Below are 18,121 nucleotides of genomic sequence, written 5' to 3' on the forward strand. Positions count from 1 at the left end.
GGAACCATAACACTTACTAATAGTCCTGGCAGCCTTATGTTGCTGTAGTTACTATAGTCAGCACTGTTACACTAATTAGCAGAAGAGAATGTGAGATCTGTTCAACACAAAGTGGTTTCATTGTATCTTTGTTAATTTTTTTCCTGTGGCAATTACCTTCTGAACATTTCTTTTTTTTTTTCTTTTTGTTGCCATTATGTCTATTACTTTATACGGCTGTTTTGAGGTCGTAAGGGGGATCTGGCTTTAGATGACACTTCTTAATCAGGCATCTTGTCTAAGCCTTCTTGCTGACCCATTCTTCAAAATCCCCACAATTTTCAACAAGAATTGCTTCCATCATTACTATTTAAATTTTTGATTCTGATTTTGGGGGTCTGAATTTTACATAAATTCTTAAATAGCCCAAGGGTGAATTCAAAGTGGGAGGAAAAGAAATTATTGTATTCCTTGTAATTATCATAGTTTAAGAAATGTATATGAAGACTTCAAAAGTTTATCTTCTATTTACCTGAAAAGCCTGGAGTTAAGGATGCAAGTTTTCTTGCCAATTTCTCTTTATCCAGTTCAACTTCTAGTTTTAATGGTCTGAGATGAACTTTGAAAATGGATGCTCTTCCTTTTATATCTGGTGGCCCTACATGTTTTTTTAAAAGAGAGAAATTTTTTTTTTATAATTTAACATTTACATTTATCCTCTATGAAAAATAATATCTCACAATAATAATCTCACCGATAAAGATTTGCCGATCAAAGCGCCCAGGCCTCAATAACGCAGGATCTAGGATATCCGGTCTATTGGTGCCTGCCAAAATGACTACATTGGTTGTTGTGTTAAAACCTGAATGAGGATAGCAAACATGTAAGAATTATTGTCATAGCACGGAAAATAAGAGTATTTTTGCTATCAAAACACTTTATTATCTAATAATCTTTTGGCAACTAAGCAGAAATCATATCCACCAATGATAATGACAATAGCAAAATGATAAACAGGTTAAAAAAAAACCTCACAAAAATACTTTTGAAACAAGAAGACATCACTTCACCAAGCAATATTGAAGTTAGTAACAGTTACTCACCACTGGATTTGGTGAATATAACTGAAAACAGATTACATTAAAACTATGCCTATCAAATAGCTAAGATCCAAGAATATAATCAAAATGTCTTTATAAGTGACATCTGTACAAACTCAGTCTACAACACTCAAAGATCACTGAACAAATGGCTAACAAAAGTCATGGGGATTGGTTTAGAGAAATGGAAGAGATTTATGATAATTCAGGAACAGATCACTGCTACCAGAGAGTTGTTCTTAAGAACAGACTTAATAGTCAATGAGGATAATGTAAACTACAGGTAGAATCCCTGCAACATATCACTGAAGATTATAAAAATTATCTACCAAATACCTAGCAAGATATGACCTTGTAGCCAAAATTATACATTAAAAGCTCACCATCTTTTATGAACTAAGAGATGTCAAATCTCCATACTACAGAGGCTTCAAAATATTCTTGAGACCTGAACCAATAAACTGTGCTAGAATACTACCAAAGAATTGCTGCCCATGAACGTCCAGACATAATACTGATGCAGTAAAAACTTTAAAAAGAACATCGTTAAGATATATCTCCTTGCCAAAGACTTATAACCTCCCAAGCTACATGAAATGAAAAACTTTCAAAATAGCTAGATCAAAGTCATGGCCTGTTGTTTTTTCTGCTACTAAGACTATATGACAGATTCTTTTGGTGAGCCTACAGAGGATGAGCTTATATCCTAATACTCATATTCCAGTACAAAAAGCAATTACTTTATCTACTTGTACAAAAGACCATAGAACATTAAATGTATAAGAATAACAATAGGATAGCAACTTATTCAAGGATTATTTCTATTTATATTTCATTAAAGAAAGATGAAAAGAATAAAATAACAATTGATATTTAGTGCTTAAAGGCTCTACAAATTTCTTTTTAGCAAAGTATCTTATTTAGTCTTTATAACAATCCCATAAAAGAGGTGCTATCTTTATTTTTTTTTTGCTATTATTTTTATTACTATTATTATTCCCATTTTACAAGTAAGGAAATAGAGACAGCTATTCATCTTATACCTACAGTTGTTTTGAGGTGTGCAAAGTATTTTACATGTTATCTCATCTGAGACTCATAACAACCCTAGGAGGTAGATACTGTTATCCCCATTTTACAAATGAGGAAGTTGAAAAACATTGTGCCTAGGATCACATAAAGATAGTAACTGTTTAAGGCAGGATTTGAATTTAGGTCTTCTTTGTTCCATGTCCAGCACTCCATGAACAATGGTACCTAGCTTCCTCATAGCTTAGTAATTGTGGTAAAATTGTCACATATATAATTTAAAATGTTCAAAATCAGTTTCTTGAGGATAGACAACAGACACAGGATGAAATATAAAAGATATTTATTTAAGTAAAAACATAGATGATTTGAAAAACTAGATGCAGATAAGAAATGTTTTTTTCCCTACAACTCTACAACTCAGGATAAAGACTCAAAATGTTATAGTAAGCTGGTTGAGGACTGTAACCTGTGAATCTAAGCTGTTTAACAATTATAAATATCCCTGAAACTTTATATGGCAATTATTTATGCACTAGGAAACACTGCATAGACCAAATCTCCCATTTACTGCATACTTAGCAATGTTCAAATTTACTATTACATTAGATGGAAGGTTATCTAAACTGATTCCCTTAACTGAAAGAAAAAGTAATAATTTCTAACAAGCTATTGTGTGATAACAGAGAAAATTCACTATTTAATCATTAAAGGAATATATGTTGAATCAAATTCAAACTTTGGTTGCCCATAAATTTTACTGTGGGCTCTGAACATTTCAGAATGATAAAAGAATTCTGAGATCTAGATAAGCTTTCATTTACTATGCCAGCAGCTGGATTTTCTTCCAGCATCAAGAACAAAACACTTTATTATGTAATTAAAGTCAAGAGATTACATTCTACTAAAATATAAGCTAGCAAATGACTAGCACAATGTTCTGCATAGAAGTCACTTACTGAATTTGTTAGTTGAATAGTAAATTTTGGTAAATAAGCAAGGAAGATTTGATTTTTATGTTGTCTTAGTATCAATATAAGCTGTAAATCACCTACAGGAAGGTTTAGTTGGTTTTAGTAGAATGCAGTATTAGTGGGATGTAGTATCATTCTAACTTCATGACCACTATCATTTTAGATAAGAGAATATGAATGGTTAGAAGTAAAATGAGTTTGAATATTTACCATCCATTTCTACAAGAAGTTGGTTGAGGGTATTTTCCTGTTCACTTTGGCCTCCAAAGTTGCCTCGTCCTCTCTTCCTACCCACTGCATCTATTTCATCAATGAAGAGAATGCAAGGCGCATTTTTACGGGCAACAGAAAATAAGTCACGGACCTTAACAAGAAAACACAACACTGGAAATGAGTTTAGTCAATGGTATAGTATTTAAAAGAGCATCTGCAATTATGTTCTTTATACTTCACACAATTTTAATATTCGAGTACTATATACTGGTACATATCTGAATAAGCCGTCTTTTCTAGACAACAAATAAATATCATATTACATGGTAATTAAAGTGTTTTAAGATCTCAAGCCAGTAAATGAAATTGTTCTTCAATTCATTATAACTATGTTCCTATTTTAACAGAATAATTATACTTTACAACAAAAGTAGATACTATATCTTTACCCTACGAAAAGTGAAATGTTATCAAGTTCCAATTTTAAGAGTACAATTAGTTTTACAAATTCAGACTATTCTGTAGTTATCACATTTAACTGTTAAAATATTTAACAACTCAAAAATCACCTATATTTAACTTTCTACTCATTTGCATATTAGGCAAGGCAATTATTTTATTTAATATGTATTAGTTTCCATCTCTATAAAAATGGTGAATTGTTGACCTTCTTGACAGGACTACTATAAAAACTAACGGGAAAAAAAAGATTTACAATGTACTTTGTAAAAATTGTTTCATAAATACTAAAAGTCAAGCAGCTTAATATTATTGCTGGTAATTAGTTTCTATAATCAAGTATTCAGAAATCTTAAAACATTTCTTTTATGTGCTACATTACTTTTACAGATTAAGTAAGGGTTTAGACTTTCAGAATTGTGTATTAGTCAATTCAAATTAAGGATTTTATCAAAAGAAAAAAAGTAACTTAAAGAAAGAAAAATCTCCTAGCGTTTCCTTTTGTTTTTCTTTATAAGTTCCATTAAAGTTGTACTTCAATGCATATCATAACATGAAAATAATTCTATTTCTCAATAGTTAGGCCAGCAGGGTACAAGCTCTGATAGGTCCTAGCAAACTGGCCAGACTTCTAGTATAGGCTTGATGACAGAGTGTATGTCTGTCACTAAGGACCAGCATAGCTTAAATCAGGTAAAGTTCATCACCAGAAGGTTGGTGACAAGGTAATGATACCTGTCAGCCACAGCAACCTATGAAGATCACCTACAAAGGCACATAGGGGTTTCCATCTGCATAAGTAGAGAACGCATATACACTAATGAAACCATGTATTCTTGGTGTATGAAAGTTATTTTCTTCATAAACTCCCAAACTGGTAAATAAAAAAAATAAGATGATTGTGGGATGAGAACTTCAGACATTTCTAATCAGGACCAATTTTATGTATAGGAAATTTATATGCATTGTTTTCAGAGACAGCTGGAAGGTGTTCTGTCCTTGAAAAAAAAATGCTACTCTATCTGCTTAGTAATGCTTGAAATATCCCCATTAAATACGCATTTAACTTAAAAGTTTTCCCCTCCCTCTCCACTATAAAAATGCAAATATTCTCAGAAAGGGTTACATTTTTAAAAGTCTAGTCTACCCTTCAGTCTAAATTTGTCAGTTATTTTTCAAGAACTGGTCCTGTTCTTAAGTAACAGCTAAATGGTAAAGTGTGGAAATAATACCAATTCCTTGCATTTCAACACTTCTTAGTCAAAAGATTTTAAATACTAATCACATAAGAATAAAAATTTGACATATTCATGGTTATGATCAACCAATCAATAAATTAAAATTACTTCTCAAAAGAGACAGCTAAATGTTATAATGGTTACATAAAACTGTAATTCTGAGGAGGAAAAACAGTATACTAGCTTTCTATAATGTGTTTCATTTTATGCCCACTGGTAAAAAAGAAATCCTCAAAGCTATCAGTAATAGCGGATAGGTTCCTCAAAGTTAAAATACATGTTTCTATTTTCTTTTTTTTTTTATCATGTTTCTATTTTTTTAAGTTCTCATACTGGGACAAAAACTTACTCTAGCTGGACCCACACCAACAAACATCTCCAAAAACTCAGAGCCATTTACTGTAATGAAAGGGACATTAGCTTCTCCAGCTGTTGCTTTGGCTAGAAGTGTTTTTCCAGTACCTGGAGGACCTGTTAGAATGGCACCCTTAAAAAACAAAAATGGGGGGGAAAAAAATCACACAATTAGCCTTTCATAAAAGTAAATTCAATTTTCATGAAATAATTACAGCATATAATTTATGTATTTGAAACAAATTACACATACTATATTTTTCTCAAATATTTGAGTTATGTTATAAAATCATAATGTAATTATTAGCAAAGGCAAGTAAAAGAAACAAAACCAAGGAGTTTTTAGAAGACTCAATGACTTTAAAACATTTCAATTTAATTGGCATCATGAGAATTTAGTTTCAAAGATAAGTTTCTTCCTAGGTCTTCGGGGTACCAGTTATTTAAAATACAAGTAAGTCTAGGTCTACAAAAATTCAATTTGATTCAACAAGGATTGCTTAAGTAGATACAGACCCTAGAATGCACAGACAGATAAGACAGGTCTCCTCTCAAGAAGTTTACAATGTAAAAGAATAAATGTTAAACTTAGGCAATCAAAAATAAAAACTGCCTAGAGATTTGAGGTAAAGGATTCTCACAAGGATAACTGACCTAAACCTCAAATCTTTTTTCATGACATTTCCTTATTCTCTCAGATGTTAGTGTTTGTCCTACCTCACCTCCAAATCATTTTGTATATCTCTGAATTTACTTATCTTTACATATTCCCTCCACCCCCCCAATAGACCATAAGCCCTTTGAGAGCTAGGGAAATTTTATCACTATCTTAAAATCCAGTTGACAGCTGGTGGCACAATGAACACAGCATGAGTTTGGAATAAGAAGTCTTGAGTTCAAATCTGGTCTTAGATACTTACTAGCTTTATGACCCTGGGTAAGTCACTTTATGACTCTGCCTCAGTTTCCTCAACTGTAAAATGAAGGTAATAATAGCATCTACCTTGCAGGGTTGCTGTGAGGATCAAATGAGATAATATTTGTAAAAAGCACTTGATGCAATCCCTGGCACATAATAGGTGCTATATAAACACTTTCCCTTTCTACCTAAAGTGACTTGGGTTAAAATCTCATCTCAGACACTTACTAGTTGTGTGACCATGGGGAAACTATTTAACCTCTCAGAATCTGTTTTCTTATCTGAAAAAAGTGGGGCTAATAATACCAGTATCACCTACAACAATAGGATGTAATAAGGAAAGCACTTTAGAAATCTAAAAACAAAAAAAATAGGATTTCTTTCAAGAGTAAGCTCTCGTAATACATTAAATTCTGGGCAGCTAGGTAGCACAGTGGACTGAGTACCAGGTCTTAAGTCATGAAGACTCATCTTCCCAAGTTCAAATTTGGCCTCAGACACTTACTAGAGGTGTGTGACCCTGGGCCAGTCACTTAACCCTGTTTGCCTCAGTTTCCTCATCTGTAAAATGAGTTGGAGAAGGAATGGCAAACCACTCCAGTACCTTTGCTAAAAAAAAAAAACCAACCAACCAAACAAACAAACCCAAATGAGGTCATGAAGCGTCAGACACAACTGAAATGACTCAACAACAACAGCAATGCATTAAACAACTGGCTTTATGCAATTTTTCAGGAGTATGTACACAAAATTTGGTTCTATCTGTATTCTAAATGTGACCAATAATGCTTTAAGAGAGATTTTGTTGGATGTTCAGCAGTACATTTTTATGGAAAGAATAGAAAAACAGCTACAGCTATTTTATCAGTATACCCCTTAACCACTATTAATCAAAATGACTCTATCTATGCAACTAATATATTCCATATATGGAAAAACAATATTCACAGTAACTTTAATGTGATCATGTCAGAAATCAACTTCTGTAAGTTAACTTTACCTTTGGAATTTTTGCTCCTAGGTCTTGGTACTGCTTTGGGTTTTTCAAGAAATTCACAAATTCCATTATCTCTAATTTGGCCTCCTCACAGCCAGCCACATCTTTGAACTTTATATCCATTTCATCCTTTAAGACCTTAGCAGTGGTTTCTCCTACACTGAAGAGACCTCCCATTCCTCGGCCTGTCCGACCCATACCAGCAGGCCCTCTTCTTAGTGTATATAGCAAAAATCCAATTATAAGGACTGTTGGGAACATGCTCAGTAGAAATGAGCTAAAGGAAAATAAAACAAGCAACATTAGTTTCTTTCATAATCAATTTTTTTTTTTTAGTGTTTGGTAAGGTTTTCTTTAATTTATAGATTTTAGTTAGACTCCAACTGTACATATTTAATATGGGAAATGAAGAATGCTAATATTTGAGGGCAAAAAGGGAATTTCTATCTCTAACTGAACTCATGTACTCTATAACAAATGAAAAAAGTAGCTTTTAAGCAGTAAGATGAAAAACTTCAAGATTACGAAGGGGGAAAAAAGAGTTGAAATCAATGTTAATTTGTATTTTTAAAGTTTTCTTAAGGAATAGGAAATCAGAAATTAATAACCAAGAAAAGGATTATTTAAATAGCTGACCAAAAAAATACTAAAAGGTAGCGGGAAAGTTAGGTACATAAATATATTGTAAATAAATATTTAACATATAAACAAGCAAAGGTTGGGACATCTTTGAGAATTTAATTTATAGATACTGCCATCTAGTGAAATAAGAGATATTAACAGTTTAAAGTTCCACTACTGATTCTTACCCGTCACTTTCAGTAATATAAACTACAGGTAACCGATTCTCTCCTTCTATGCCTAACTCTTGCTGTAAAGTTTCCAGATTCCGCTCAAAGGTGTCCACACTACCAATATTAAACCAGACATATTGCTATAAAAAAGGAAAACAAAAGATCATGACTATGTCAGGTAATGAAAGAAAAAAGTTTAGTTCAGTTAAGTATTAAAAAAAGGTTTAACAGTTTACTAATATTTCACATATAAAAATATAAGAATTTTTCAAATCAAGTGAGAAAAAATAACATTGGTACAGTCACTTACATAAACAAAATCATAGTTCCTTTAGTTATTAAAGTAAGAACTATTACTATTCAGTTAATTCACTACATCAATTAAAAAGCTAATTTACCCCATCAACAGGAGTTTTCCCTGGTGTAAAAGTCACTCGAACAAAACGCTTGTTCACTACTTCTAGTCTGTCCACCTATATTAAAAAACAAAATAGGAATGTTATTAATATTCAAATATTAATTCAGAAAAATCTAAGTATTGTTTTAAGCTCATTTTAAGCTATAATTTATTCTAAATTTCTACCTTTGCTTTTAACATCAACAATTACCTCGGCAATAAAGAAGTGAATCAGGAGCATGATATCTTGGGATATTCTTATTTCTACAGGGGCAGTCATTGTTATTGTGAATGAATCTCAATCTTATCTTTAGAAGGTGGGCATATGTCAGGGATGGCACCCCACAGAATATCCCCAGAAATACACAACTTTCTTAGAAGGAGAAACGGGATAGATAGTATGCTGGACCTTGAATAAAGAATATCTGGGTTTAAATTCCACTTTTGACACTAGCTATGTGTAAGTAAACTATGTACTTCTATTACCTTCAGTTTAACCATTTGTCAAATGGGAGTAAGATATATAGAACCTATCTATACCTCACACAACTGTTGAGAGGTTCAAATGTACGTGTCCAAAGCATCTTTTTAAAGTAAATTTAAAGTATTCAGTAAATGTCAATTATATTGATGATTATTATTATGAAGGATATCTAAATGGAGGGGTGGAGGGGAAGAGGAGGAAGAAGGGGACAAGCATTTGTTAAGTATTAAGCACCCACCATGTGCCAGGTAATGTGTGCTAAGTGCTTTACAATACTATCTCATTTGATACTCACAATTAGATGCTATTATTATTCCCACTTTATAGCTGAGGAAACTGAGGCAGACAGAGTTATTGTTACTTGCTCAGGGTTACACAGCTTGTAAATATCTGAGGCTGAATTTGGACTGAGGTCTTCCTGACTCTAGGCCCAGAGCTCTATCCACTGAACAACCTAGCTGCCTTTAATGAGATACACTAGGAGTAACACGGTTCATCAGAGTAGTCTTTTTAAGAAAAGGAATTGCCATAGACACTCCATTCAAGATTTTAGTAGTAATGAAAGGACTCCAAAGGAATGCCTGGGGCAGGAAGGGAACCATGATAGAACACTTCTAAAGTATCACAGCCTAAGAGGGAAAAGTAACCATTTTTAAAGGATAGGGGGTTTACTTTTTCAGAAAGCAGAGCTTCAATACATCTTGAGGCTGCTCTAAAGGGAGAAGAGGAAACTAGAATACAGCTGGCTGGCAGGGTTACATAATCACACTTTCTTCAACTAGATAAATTTTTGCTTCATTCATCCAAATAGGTACCCACTTCTACCTCTTCTTCCTAAACTTGTTCTTTAAGCTTCAAAAACAATCATTGTTCTTTATAATACCACTCTAAGACAATATATACACTAAATTATATCCAACTTATCAATTTAAAAATGTCTATATGAAGTATTCAAGTCACTTCCCAGGCTTATACAACAACATTAAGGACACCAAGAATATATATGACAGGGCAGCTAGGTGACGCAGTGGATAGAGCAACGGCCCTGAAGACAGGAGGACCTGAGTTCAAATCCGGCCTCAGACCAAACACTTGACACGTACTAGCTGTGTGACCTTGGGCAAGTCACTGAACCCCAACTGCCTTACCAAAAAAAAAAAAAAAAAAGAATATATATGACAGCAAAAGGCAGGCCAGTCATATAGTGAGAACGAAAGATGACAAATGGACCACACTGGTACCCTTAAACAGTATAAAAACCAGAGAAAGACCTCCAAGGCATTAGGTGGATCTTTTGTGAAGATTTAGAGGAAGACGTGGACAAGAATCACACAGGGTGAAAAAGCATGGTGGAGAGGTGTAGCAAGAACACATATCTATGAAATTATAGCTCCTTCAAAGTAAGTTTACAACACATCTGACAAACCAATTCTCACTAAGGTGTCACTGACTGATAATTATTTAATGTGCCCTCCTCAGAATATATGTATTTTAACTAGGAAAAGGAAAATGCCTAACCCAAAACAATGAGTCTCCAATGGTAAAATTCCGGGCGTCAGAAGGTTTGTGAAAATATTCTTAAAGAGAGAAGCCTTATCTCAAATAATAACACTCAGGCCTACTCTGACTGCTTCTAGGCTAGCCTCGCTTATGTTACACTAATTAACCAATAAATTCAACAAATACTCATTAAATGACTGTGCATTGTACCAGTCAGTGGGGAAAATACAATGATTAGGTAAGACACAGTCCATAGAAGACAGAGCTTCCTTTGGTCAAGACCTTTACCAGAGGGCTGAAATCTAAACCATAGCTTACCCCCACACTCCTGGGAGTTAAGATGGGACTAAGGCCCCTCCCAATGTGGAAGTCCAGGTTTGTCTCTCCAACCTATCTACTCCAGAAAAATCTCTTCTAGTCTGCCACACCCAAAAGCTGAGGATATTCCCTGTCACTTGTTCCCTCTGCTAACCAATTATGAGGAACAGGGAACCTAGCACAACATCAATTTACAGCTAGGATACTTTTACTGGGTGTTTTTGAAGAGGACCATGACATTAGGAAGGTGATGCCACGACAGCCAAGTGAATTGGATTTAAGTGAGGAAGGGCTCTGTAAAGTCACCAGCCTCACTTTTTCCTCTGGAGCCATCGGAGTCCAGTGGCAAGATTTAGATCAGGACAACTGGAGATCGCCCTCCTACTTTTACTACTCTTATCCCAGAACACAAAAATGAATAGAAATCAAAGGAAACCTTTAACTTAACATACAACGGAAGAACATTTCAGGGAGGCAACTCAGGCAGAGAGATTAAATTACTTGCCCAGGGTCATATAACTAGGGTCTGAGTCTTCCTGACTCCAGGTCTATTACTTTATGTAATAGAGTGCCTAGACACATTAATGCATAATTTGAAATTATGAAAATAAAGTTGCTTTAAAAAAGAAAAAAGGTCATACTCTTTGCCCTAAAGAGTATGCCACTAACCATATCCCTCAAAGAGGTCATTGACCAAAAAAAAAAAAAGTCCCATATGAAACAATATTTATAGCAGTGTTTTGTTGTGTTTTTTTTGGTAGCAAAGAACTGGAAATAAATTAGATGCCCATTGACTGGGGGATGGCAAAATAAATTATGGTACACAAATGTAATGGAATATTACTGTTATAAAAAATGACAAATATGATGAAAAGATTTGGATGTTCTAGGAGTCCTCAAGTGTTGAGGAAAGAGGTGAAATGAAGCTCTAGGAGTAAACAGGGCATATATAGAGAGAAGAGAGTTGAGATTAGTACCATGAGGAACATCCACCTTAAGATTCTGCAAAAACAGGACCAAGAATCAATGAATGAGAGAAGGCTTTTAAGAGATAGGAAGTAAATGAGCTGAATATGATATCTCTAAAGTCAATGGAGAGAGAGAGTATCCATTAGATATCAACAGTATCAAAAACTGCTGAAGGTTCAAAGAAGTTAAGGACTGAAACCCTTTTCAGAGGTCAATGAATTGGGCAATTAGGAGATCATTTTGAAAGAGTAGCTTAAAGACAGCAGTTAAAGACAAACTAAACTTTAAGTAGAAAGATCAGACGGTATGGATATTGTGGAAGTTGAGTATACACAACTTTTTGAAGAATTCAGTTAGTAAAGAAAGCTAAGTAGCAGTTAAGCATCCAGCAGAAGGTACATACTATAATTTAACAATGAGTGAATTTGACTCTATTTTCTATCTTTTTTACAGTGGTATCAGCTCAAGAATAAGACTCAAAAAATCAAAAGATAGGGATGACACAAGGAATGAGAATTAATGAGGTTAGGAATGAAAAAAAAAATCAATGAATTATAAGGTAGATGCTAAAGTGTTATTTAAATGGAAGCCCATGGGGTCAAGGTTGAGTATGGAAGTGAAATGAGGTGGGAGAGATGGGAGTGGGAAAATAGGAAGAGGTCAAGGTGGTCCTGATGAAAATGAAGAGCAGCCTCAGTACATGGAAGTGAGAGAAGAGGCACCTGGTATTCGAGGGAGAAATCTTGCTGCCGAGTGACAATTGTATTTTGCTTAAAAACATCACAAAGAAAAGAGTTGTAGAAAGCATCTGTTTTGCCTATCTAAGACAGCTGAATGATAGAAGGAAAGACTTACTAATAATTAGAGCTGTTCAAAAGTAGAATGGGCTGCTTTTGAGTACAGTATGATTCTTCCCACAGAAAATCTTAGAGAAGAGGATGTATGACCACTAATCAAAGAAGTTGCAGAAACTTTCCTGGTTAGGCTGGGTTAGATTTGCTAGCCATTTGATTTCTTTCCAACTCTTGAGTTGAGGCTGAAAGGAGGAAGAGACTGAATGTGAGGTGGCTGAGGACTTAAGAGGTCAAGGTTTTGAAGGATCCTCAGTATGAACAATGAAGCCACAAAGAAAGACAGCAGAGGGTGGTGGACAGATGAAGACAAGCAGTAAGGTGTTTTTTACATAAACCTGCAAAGATTTTTCTGTAGTAACACAATTTATTCAACTTTTGTAAAATGCATACGTTTCTGGAAAGCTATGTTTAAATTGAATTTTTCTAAGTTAAATCATTTTAAATGAATTAAAGAGGCTTATGACTTACAGAAAGACTATGGTAAGTACTTTTATAAAGTAAAGATTTTTATGTAGAACAAACCACTGTGTTTTGTCTCTTTCTGGATTATCACACCTCAGCTTTTCTAAAAACCAGGCATGTCTTTATAGCATTATCAGCAGTAGTTCAATTACTACACAGAGTCTAATTTCCACTAGAAAAGCTATCTTACTGGTTGTTTTTAATTTTATTATCAAATTTTTATTTGATTATTTTTTATTTTTTTATTAATTCAATTTTATTAGTTCATTTTTATTAATCAAATCTATTTACTTTATCTTCTTATCATACATTTCATCCATTCTTATCCTAGATCTTACTTACCACTCCTTTGGAAAGATAGTTATTAACAAAGTCCTTCCAAGTGATTTCTCTCCCAGAATTCTTGAAGAAAAAGTAAAACATGATAACAGCCCAAGACAGAAGACTCCAAATAAAGTACATTCTGAACTCCTTATCATCCCATGGAATGTCTCCCTGTAAAACACACAAAAAAAGGGAACAAAGCCCCACAAAATGAAACTTCCCATCGAAGAATAAACAAAAAGTGAAGTACAATGTGCTAGGAACAGCTTGCTCCAAAAACTATGAATGCTTTAAAATCTTCTCTCTGACTACTTCTGCAACATTATAAGAAAAAAAGAACTCAGAACTGAAGACAGAGTATGAAATCAAACCTTCTGAAACCTGGACAACCAATGAGAGTCATCTCTCTTGCCACCTCGTTTTCCACTCCCTCCTCCTCCAGAAGGGCGCTGTGTACTAGATGGCTTTGCCTCTGTTAATTAAAAAAAAAAAAGCACAAAATCATTTAGACTCCACGTACAATATATTTTTAAATTGTACTATATTTCATCTGTAAAACACTTCATGAGAGCTCTCACCAGCAACTATTAAATATCGTGAGGAAAAATTTTGTCAAAATGGTCAAAGTTTTAAAATCAGTTCTCAAGGCCAAATGTTGTATGTCAGTATCTAATATTATCATCCCTTCCTCTTCAAAATGCTCAAGGATCTCCTTCTCTTCCCAGAGAATTCACTTATTTTCTATTACTTTCTCTATTTTCCATCCACTTTTTCCCACAATGAAGTGAGATAACATGCTCTTTCAGAAATGCTCAGACACACTCACTTCCTATAAGAGGACCATGCCCTTCATGTTAAGTCCAGCAAAAAAGCTTCCGGGATTTCAATAAACTAATTTATCTAAGCGTTTAAGCCAATTATTATTTGTTATCAATAGCTCTACTTCTAAACAGAACAAAGGGATAGGCAACACAGGCAAGCCATTTTTAATTTGCCTGATATGTCCAATACTGCTCCAGAAAAGTACAAATGTGCAAAAACAAAACAAAATTAAAAAACCTGATTCAGTTTCCGGAACTAGTTAGGCAAAATAATCCTTTCTTTTCACAAAGTAAGTCAAATTTCTTTACATGCAAGTATTACAAAATTGGTCATTATTACTTTTTTATAAATTTGTCCTTAGTACCATTTTAACCTTATTCAGTAGTAAAATAGTTGCTCTCAGCTTTACCCTAGGTTACCTTAACCTACAGCTTGCAAAGTGACTTAATAATTTTTATGATCTATGAAAACAAAGGAATTAAATTTTAATGTCATGGGCCATGGGTAAAATACTTTTACTATTTTAAGAACTTAATCAGCATGGCTATTCCTGGAGATGTAAAGCCATCTATAACTGAATAGATGGCCGTTGAGACTATGACTGAAGAATTTATCACCAATCAGCCAACCACAGCTAATGAGCCTTTCCAAATCTAGCTAGGCTAGTCTTTGAACAACAAACTCCACAGCTGGGCCTGAACTCAAAGCTTGTTAAAGTTGACAAGACCTGCCAGTGCATGGACTCTATCTTAGCCTTCAAGGGCAATGGTCCATTACATGGACTGGAGAAGAACTTTACAATTCTCAAATTTTCAAATAGATCTGTATTCTTATCAATTTGGAAGTTTCCTCCAATGATGCAACCCCTCCCCCCCTCCCTCACCCATGCCTGCCAACTTCATGCCAAGTGGTTCATGTCCTCCCAAAAGTTTGCCACAGCCTCTAAGACTTTAGTAAATGAATGAAATATTCATTTTAATACTAAAAAGGTACCTTTTGTTTCTTCCACAGGCTCTTTAGCTCCATTAGCTTTCTTTTTGTTCTTTGCTTTGGGAAAGTATTTTTCAAATCCTGTTAGAAAAAGAAAAAGGAAAACTCAAGCTGAATTTTTTTCTAATCTACTAACATACGATAGTGCTAAACAAAATTTACTCAAACAAGCAGTTCTTTGTTATAATTTATAAAACTGTATATGTCAAATTCACAATAAAAGTGCTAGCATTCATATAGTGCTTTTAAGTTTGCCAAGTGCTTTACATATATGATCTCACTGAATCCTCACAAGAACTTTGGGAGGTGGGTGCTGTTATCAAAACCTATTTTGGAAATGAGAAAATCGAGGCAAGAGAGATCAAGTGACTTGGCCAGTCACACAGCTACTAAGTGCCAGAGGCAAAATCTGAGCTAAAGATAGGAAAAACTGAAGTTTGTAAAGAAACCTTAAAATAATAGAAAGGGGTTTTATTTAGCAATATTGCAAAAACTGAGGTTCAAAAAGGAGATGAAACCACTGCTTGTGTGTATGGGCAAGAAAGTAACTACAATGTAGCATGAATAAAAAAACAGTTGAGATACACAGAAGTCCAAAGAGAAAGTCCAACAAAAAGCCAATAATAAAACCTAATAGCTAAGATGAACACAAATGCACAAAATATGGCTAATAAGAAAAAACTATAAATAATTCATAAAGAGGCAATTTGTACCTCAGAAATATCACTGAGACTTGGTGAGATAAGATCAAAAATAGGACCATAGCTCTGTAAGGGTGTACATTATCCAAAAGAAACATGATAAATAAAAGGGGGAATGACAGGAAGAATCATTATACATTAAAAAGACAGGTTCCACAATGACTACAAAAATGAAAATGGAACGAACATCAATCAAACAATTAAACCTGAATGCTATGAAATTATAATAACCAAGCCTGGTTCCAAAAAAGATATTTGAGAAGAATCCTAGTTAAATCCCCCATTACCATTCACCTAAACTAATTTAACTGCCTGCTACTTGATGTCACTGCCTCAAATCCCTCACCATTCAAATTCATCCTTGACTTGGCTTCCAAAGTGATTTTTCTAATGTGAAGGTCTGATTGAGTCAGCCACCCTCTGCTCTATCAGTTCCAGTAGCTCCCTAAGAACTCTAGGATCAAACATAAACCCTCCTTTTTGGCATTTAAAACTCTTATAACGTAGCCCCTTCCTATCCTTCCAGTCTTCTTACTTTATTCCCCTTCACAAATTCTACAATCTAGCAATGCTGGCCTACTTGCAGTTCCTCAAACAGGACCCTTCATTTCCCATCTCCTTGACTTTGCACTGGCTGCTCTCCAAGTCTGGAAAGCTCTGCCCCTTTCAGTTTCCCTGCCTTACTCCAACATTCAGATCAAATCTTACCTTCTACAAGAGGGCAGACCACTCAGCTGTTACTGCCTTCCCTTCTCACTACTCTGTATGTATTTTGTACATAGCTAGTTATTCCTGTGCTATCTTCCCCATTAGAATGCAAACTCCTTGAAGGTAGAGATTGTTTTTATCTTTCTTTGTATTCCCAATACATAGCACAGTGCCTGGCACACAGCAAGTGCTTAATAAATAATTCTTAACAGACTGCCTGACACTTCTCCCTGTTTCTTTGCAGAGGAGGGGCACAACAGGTATGGAATGCTGCGCCAGACTTTTCTGATACCTTGGTTAGTTTTGCTGAATTTTTTTCCCTCTTTTTCTTCTTTATTATGAGGAATGGCTCAATGAGAGAGGGATACAGTTGGAAATGTAAGTGATATAAAAACAAAAACTATTAAAAATGTATTTAAAAAAGGAAGAATATAAACTCACGTTAGGAATCTAGGAACAAGAAGACAGAAACACAGAGACAAGGCAGAAGTGCCCAATTCCTATATCTGTCAAGAAGAACAAGCTTTGAACTGAAAAGAATGAAACAAAAATGGCTGGCCTTGGTGAATTCAAATTACTTGGTCCAGATGTATTACATACCTAAAAAACTGGCAAAGGTGATTAATGAGCCACTTCAGTGATCATTGAAAGATGGTTAAAAAACAAAACAAAACAAAACACAGTTAATCAGTTAACAACTCAGTACATAAAAGGGCTTCAGAATCCAAACAGAGGATTTTATATTTGATTATGGAGGTAAAACAGAGCCACTGGAGTTTACTGAGCAGAAAATAACACAGTTAGACCTGAGCTTTAGAAAATTCATTTCAGAAACTCTGTGGAGGATGGCCTAGAGTGGGAGAGAACTGGAAGTACTCTCAACAGTAATTGGGAAATTTGGAAAAGGGGTAGGTTTGGGGAGGAGGGGTGGGGATGGATGGAAAAAATTTCAAACATGTCTAGGTTGAGATATCTATGAGACATCCAATTTAATATGTGCAAGAGGCAGCAGATGATGTGAGACTGCAGGTCAGGAGAATAATTAGGACTGGATGAAGAGATCTGAGAACCAGGTGCATAGTGCTGATAACTAAACTCTTAGGAACAAATAAGATCATTACTTAAGACAGTGAGGAGGGAGAAAAGAAGATGGCCGAAGACAGAGCCTTGGGGGAACACCCACAGTTAGTGTGTATGACCTGTAACAAGATCCAACAAAGGAGAATGAGGAGGCATCAGAAAGAACGAATGAGAACCAGCTGAGAGTAATGCTGCAAAAACCTAAAGAAGAAAGAATATTCAGGAAAAAAAGAGTGAATGACAGTGTTAAAGGCTAAAATGTGGTTAAAAAGAATATAGAGTGAGATAGGCAGCTAGGTGGTGCAGTGGATAGAGCACTGGCCCTGGAGTCAGGAGGACCTGAGTTCCAATTCAGTCTCAGACACATAACACCTACTAGCTGTGTGATTCTGGGCAAGTCACTTAACCCCAATTGCCTCATAAAAAAAAAAAGAGTATAGAGTGAGAAAAGACTTT

At 34.7% G+C, this 18,121-nt stretch overlaps 1 protein-coding gene across 3 annotated transcripts in view; it reads right to left on the reverse strand.

The window, feature by feature from the left end:
- AFG3L2 (AFG3 like matrix AAA peptidase subunit 2) overlaps nt 1-18,121 on the reverse strand; it is a 53,854-nt gene that overhangs the window by 25,736 nt on the left and 9,997 nt on the right. For all 3 annotated transcript variants that reach the window (XM_027852320.1, XM_027852322.1, XM_027852321.1), the window contains exons 3-12: nt 15,180-15,257; nt 13,736-13,836; nt 13,383-13,535; nt 8,455-8,529; nt 8,072-8,196; nt 7,266-7,539; nt 5,342-5,479; nt 3,293-3,446; nt 734-841; nt 512-637 (exon numbers count right to left, since the gene is read on the reverse strand). In XM_027852320.1, coding sequence (XP_027708121.1) covers nt 512-637; nt 734-841; nt 3,293-3,446; nt 5,342-5,479; nt 7,266-7,539; nt 8,072-8,196; nt 8,455-8,529; nt 13,383-13,535; nt 13,736-13,836; nt 15,180-15,257 — 1,332 coding nt within the window. The remainder of the gene's footprint in view (nt 1-511; nt 638-733; nt 842-3,292; nt 3,447-5,341; nt 5,480-7,265; nt 7,540-8,071; nt 8,197-8,454; nt 8,530-13,382; nt 13,536-13,735; nt 13,837-15,179; nt 15,258-18,121) is intronic.

Source organism: Vombatus ursinus, unplaced genomic scaffold (assembly GCF_900497805.2).
Source record: "Vombatus ursinus unplaced genomic scaffold, bare-nosed wombat genome assembly UNPS02009573.1, whole genome shotgun sequence".
Taxonomy (NCBI): Eukaryota; Metazoa; Chordata; class Mammalia; order Diprotodontia; family Vombatidae; genus Vombatus; species Vombatus ursinus.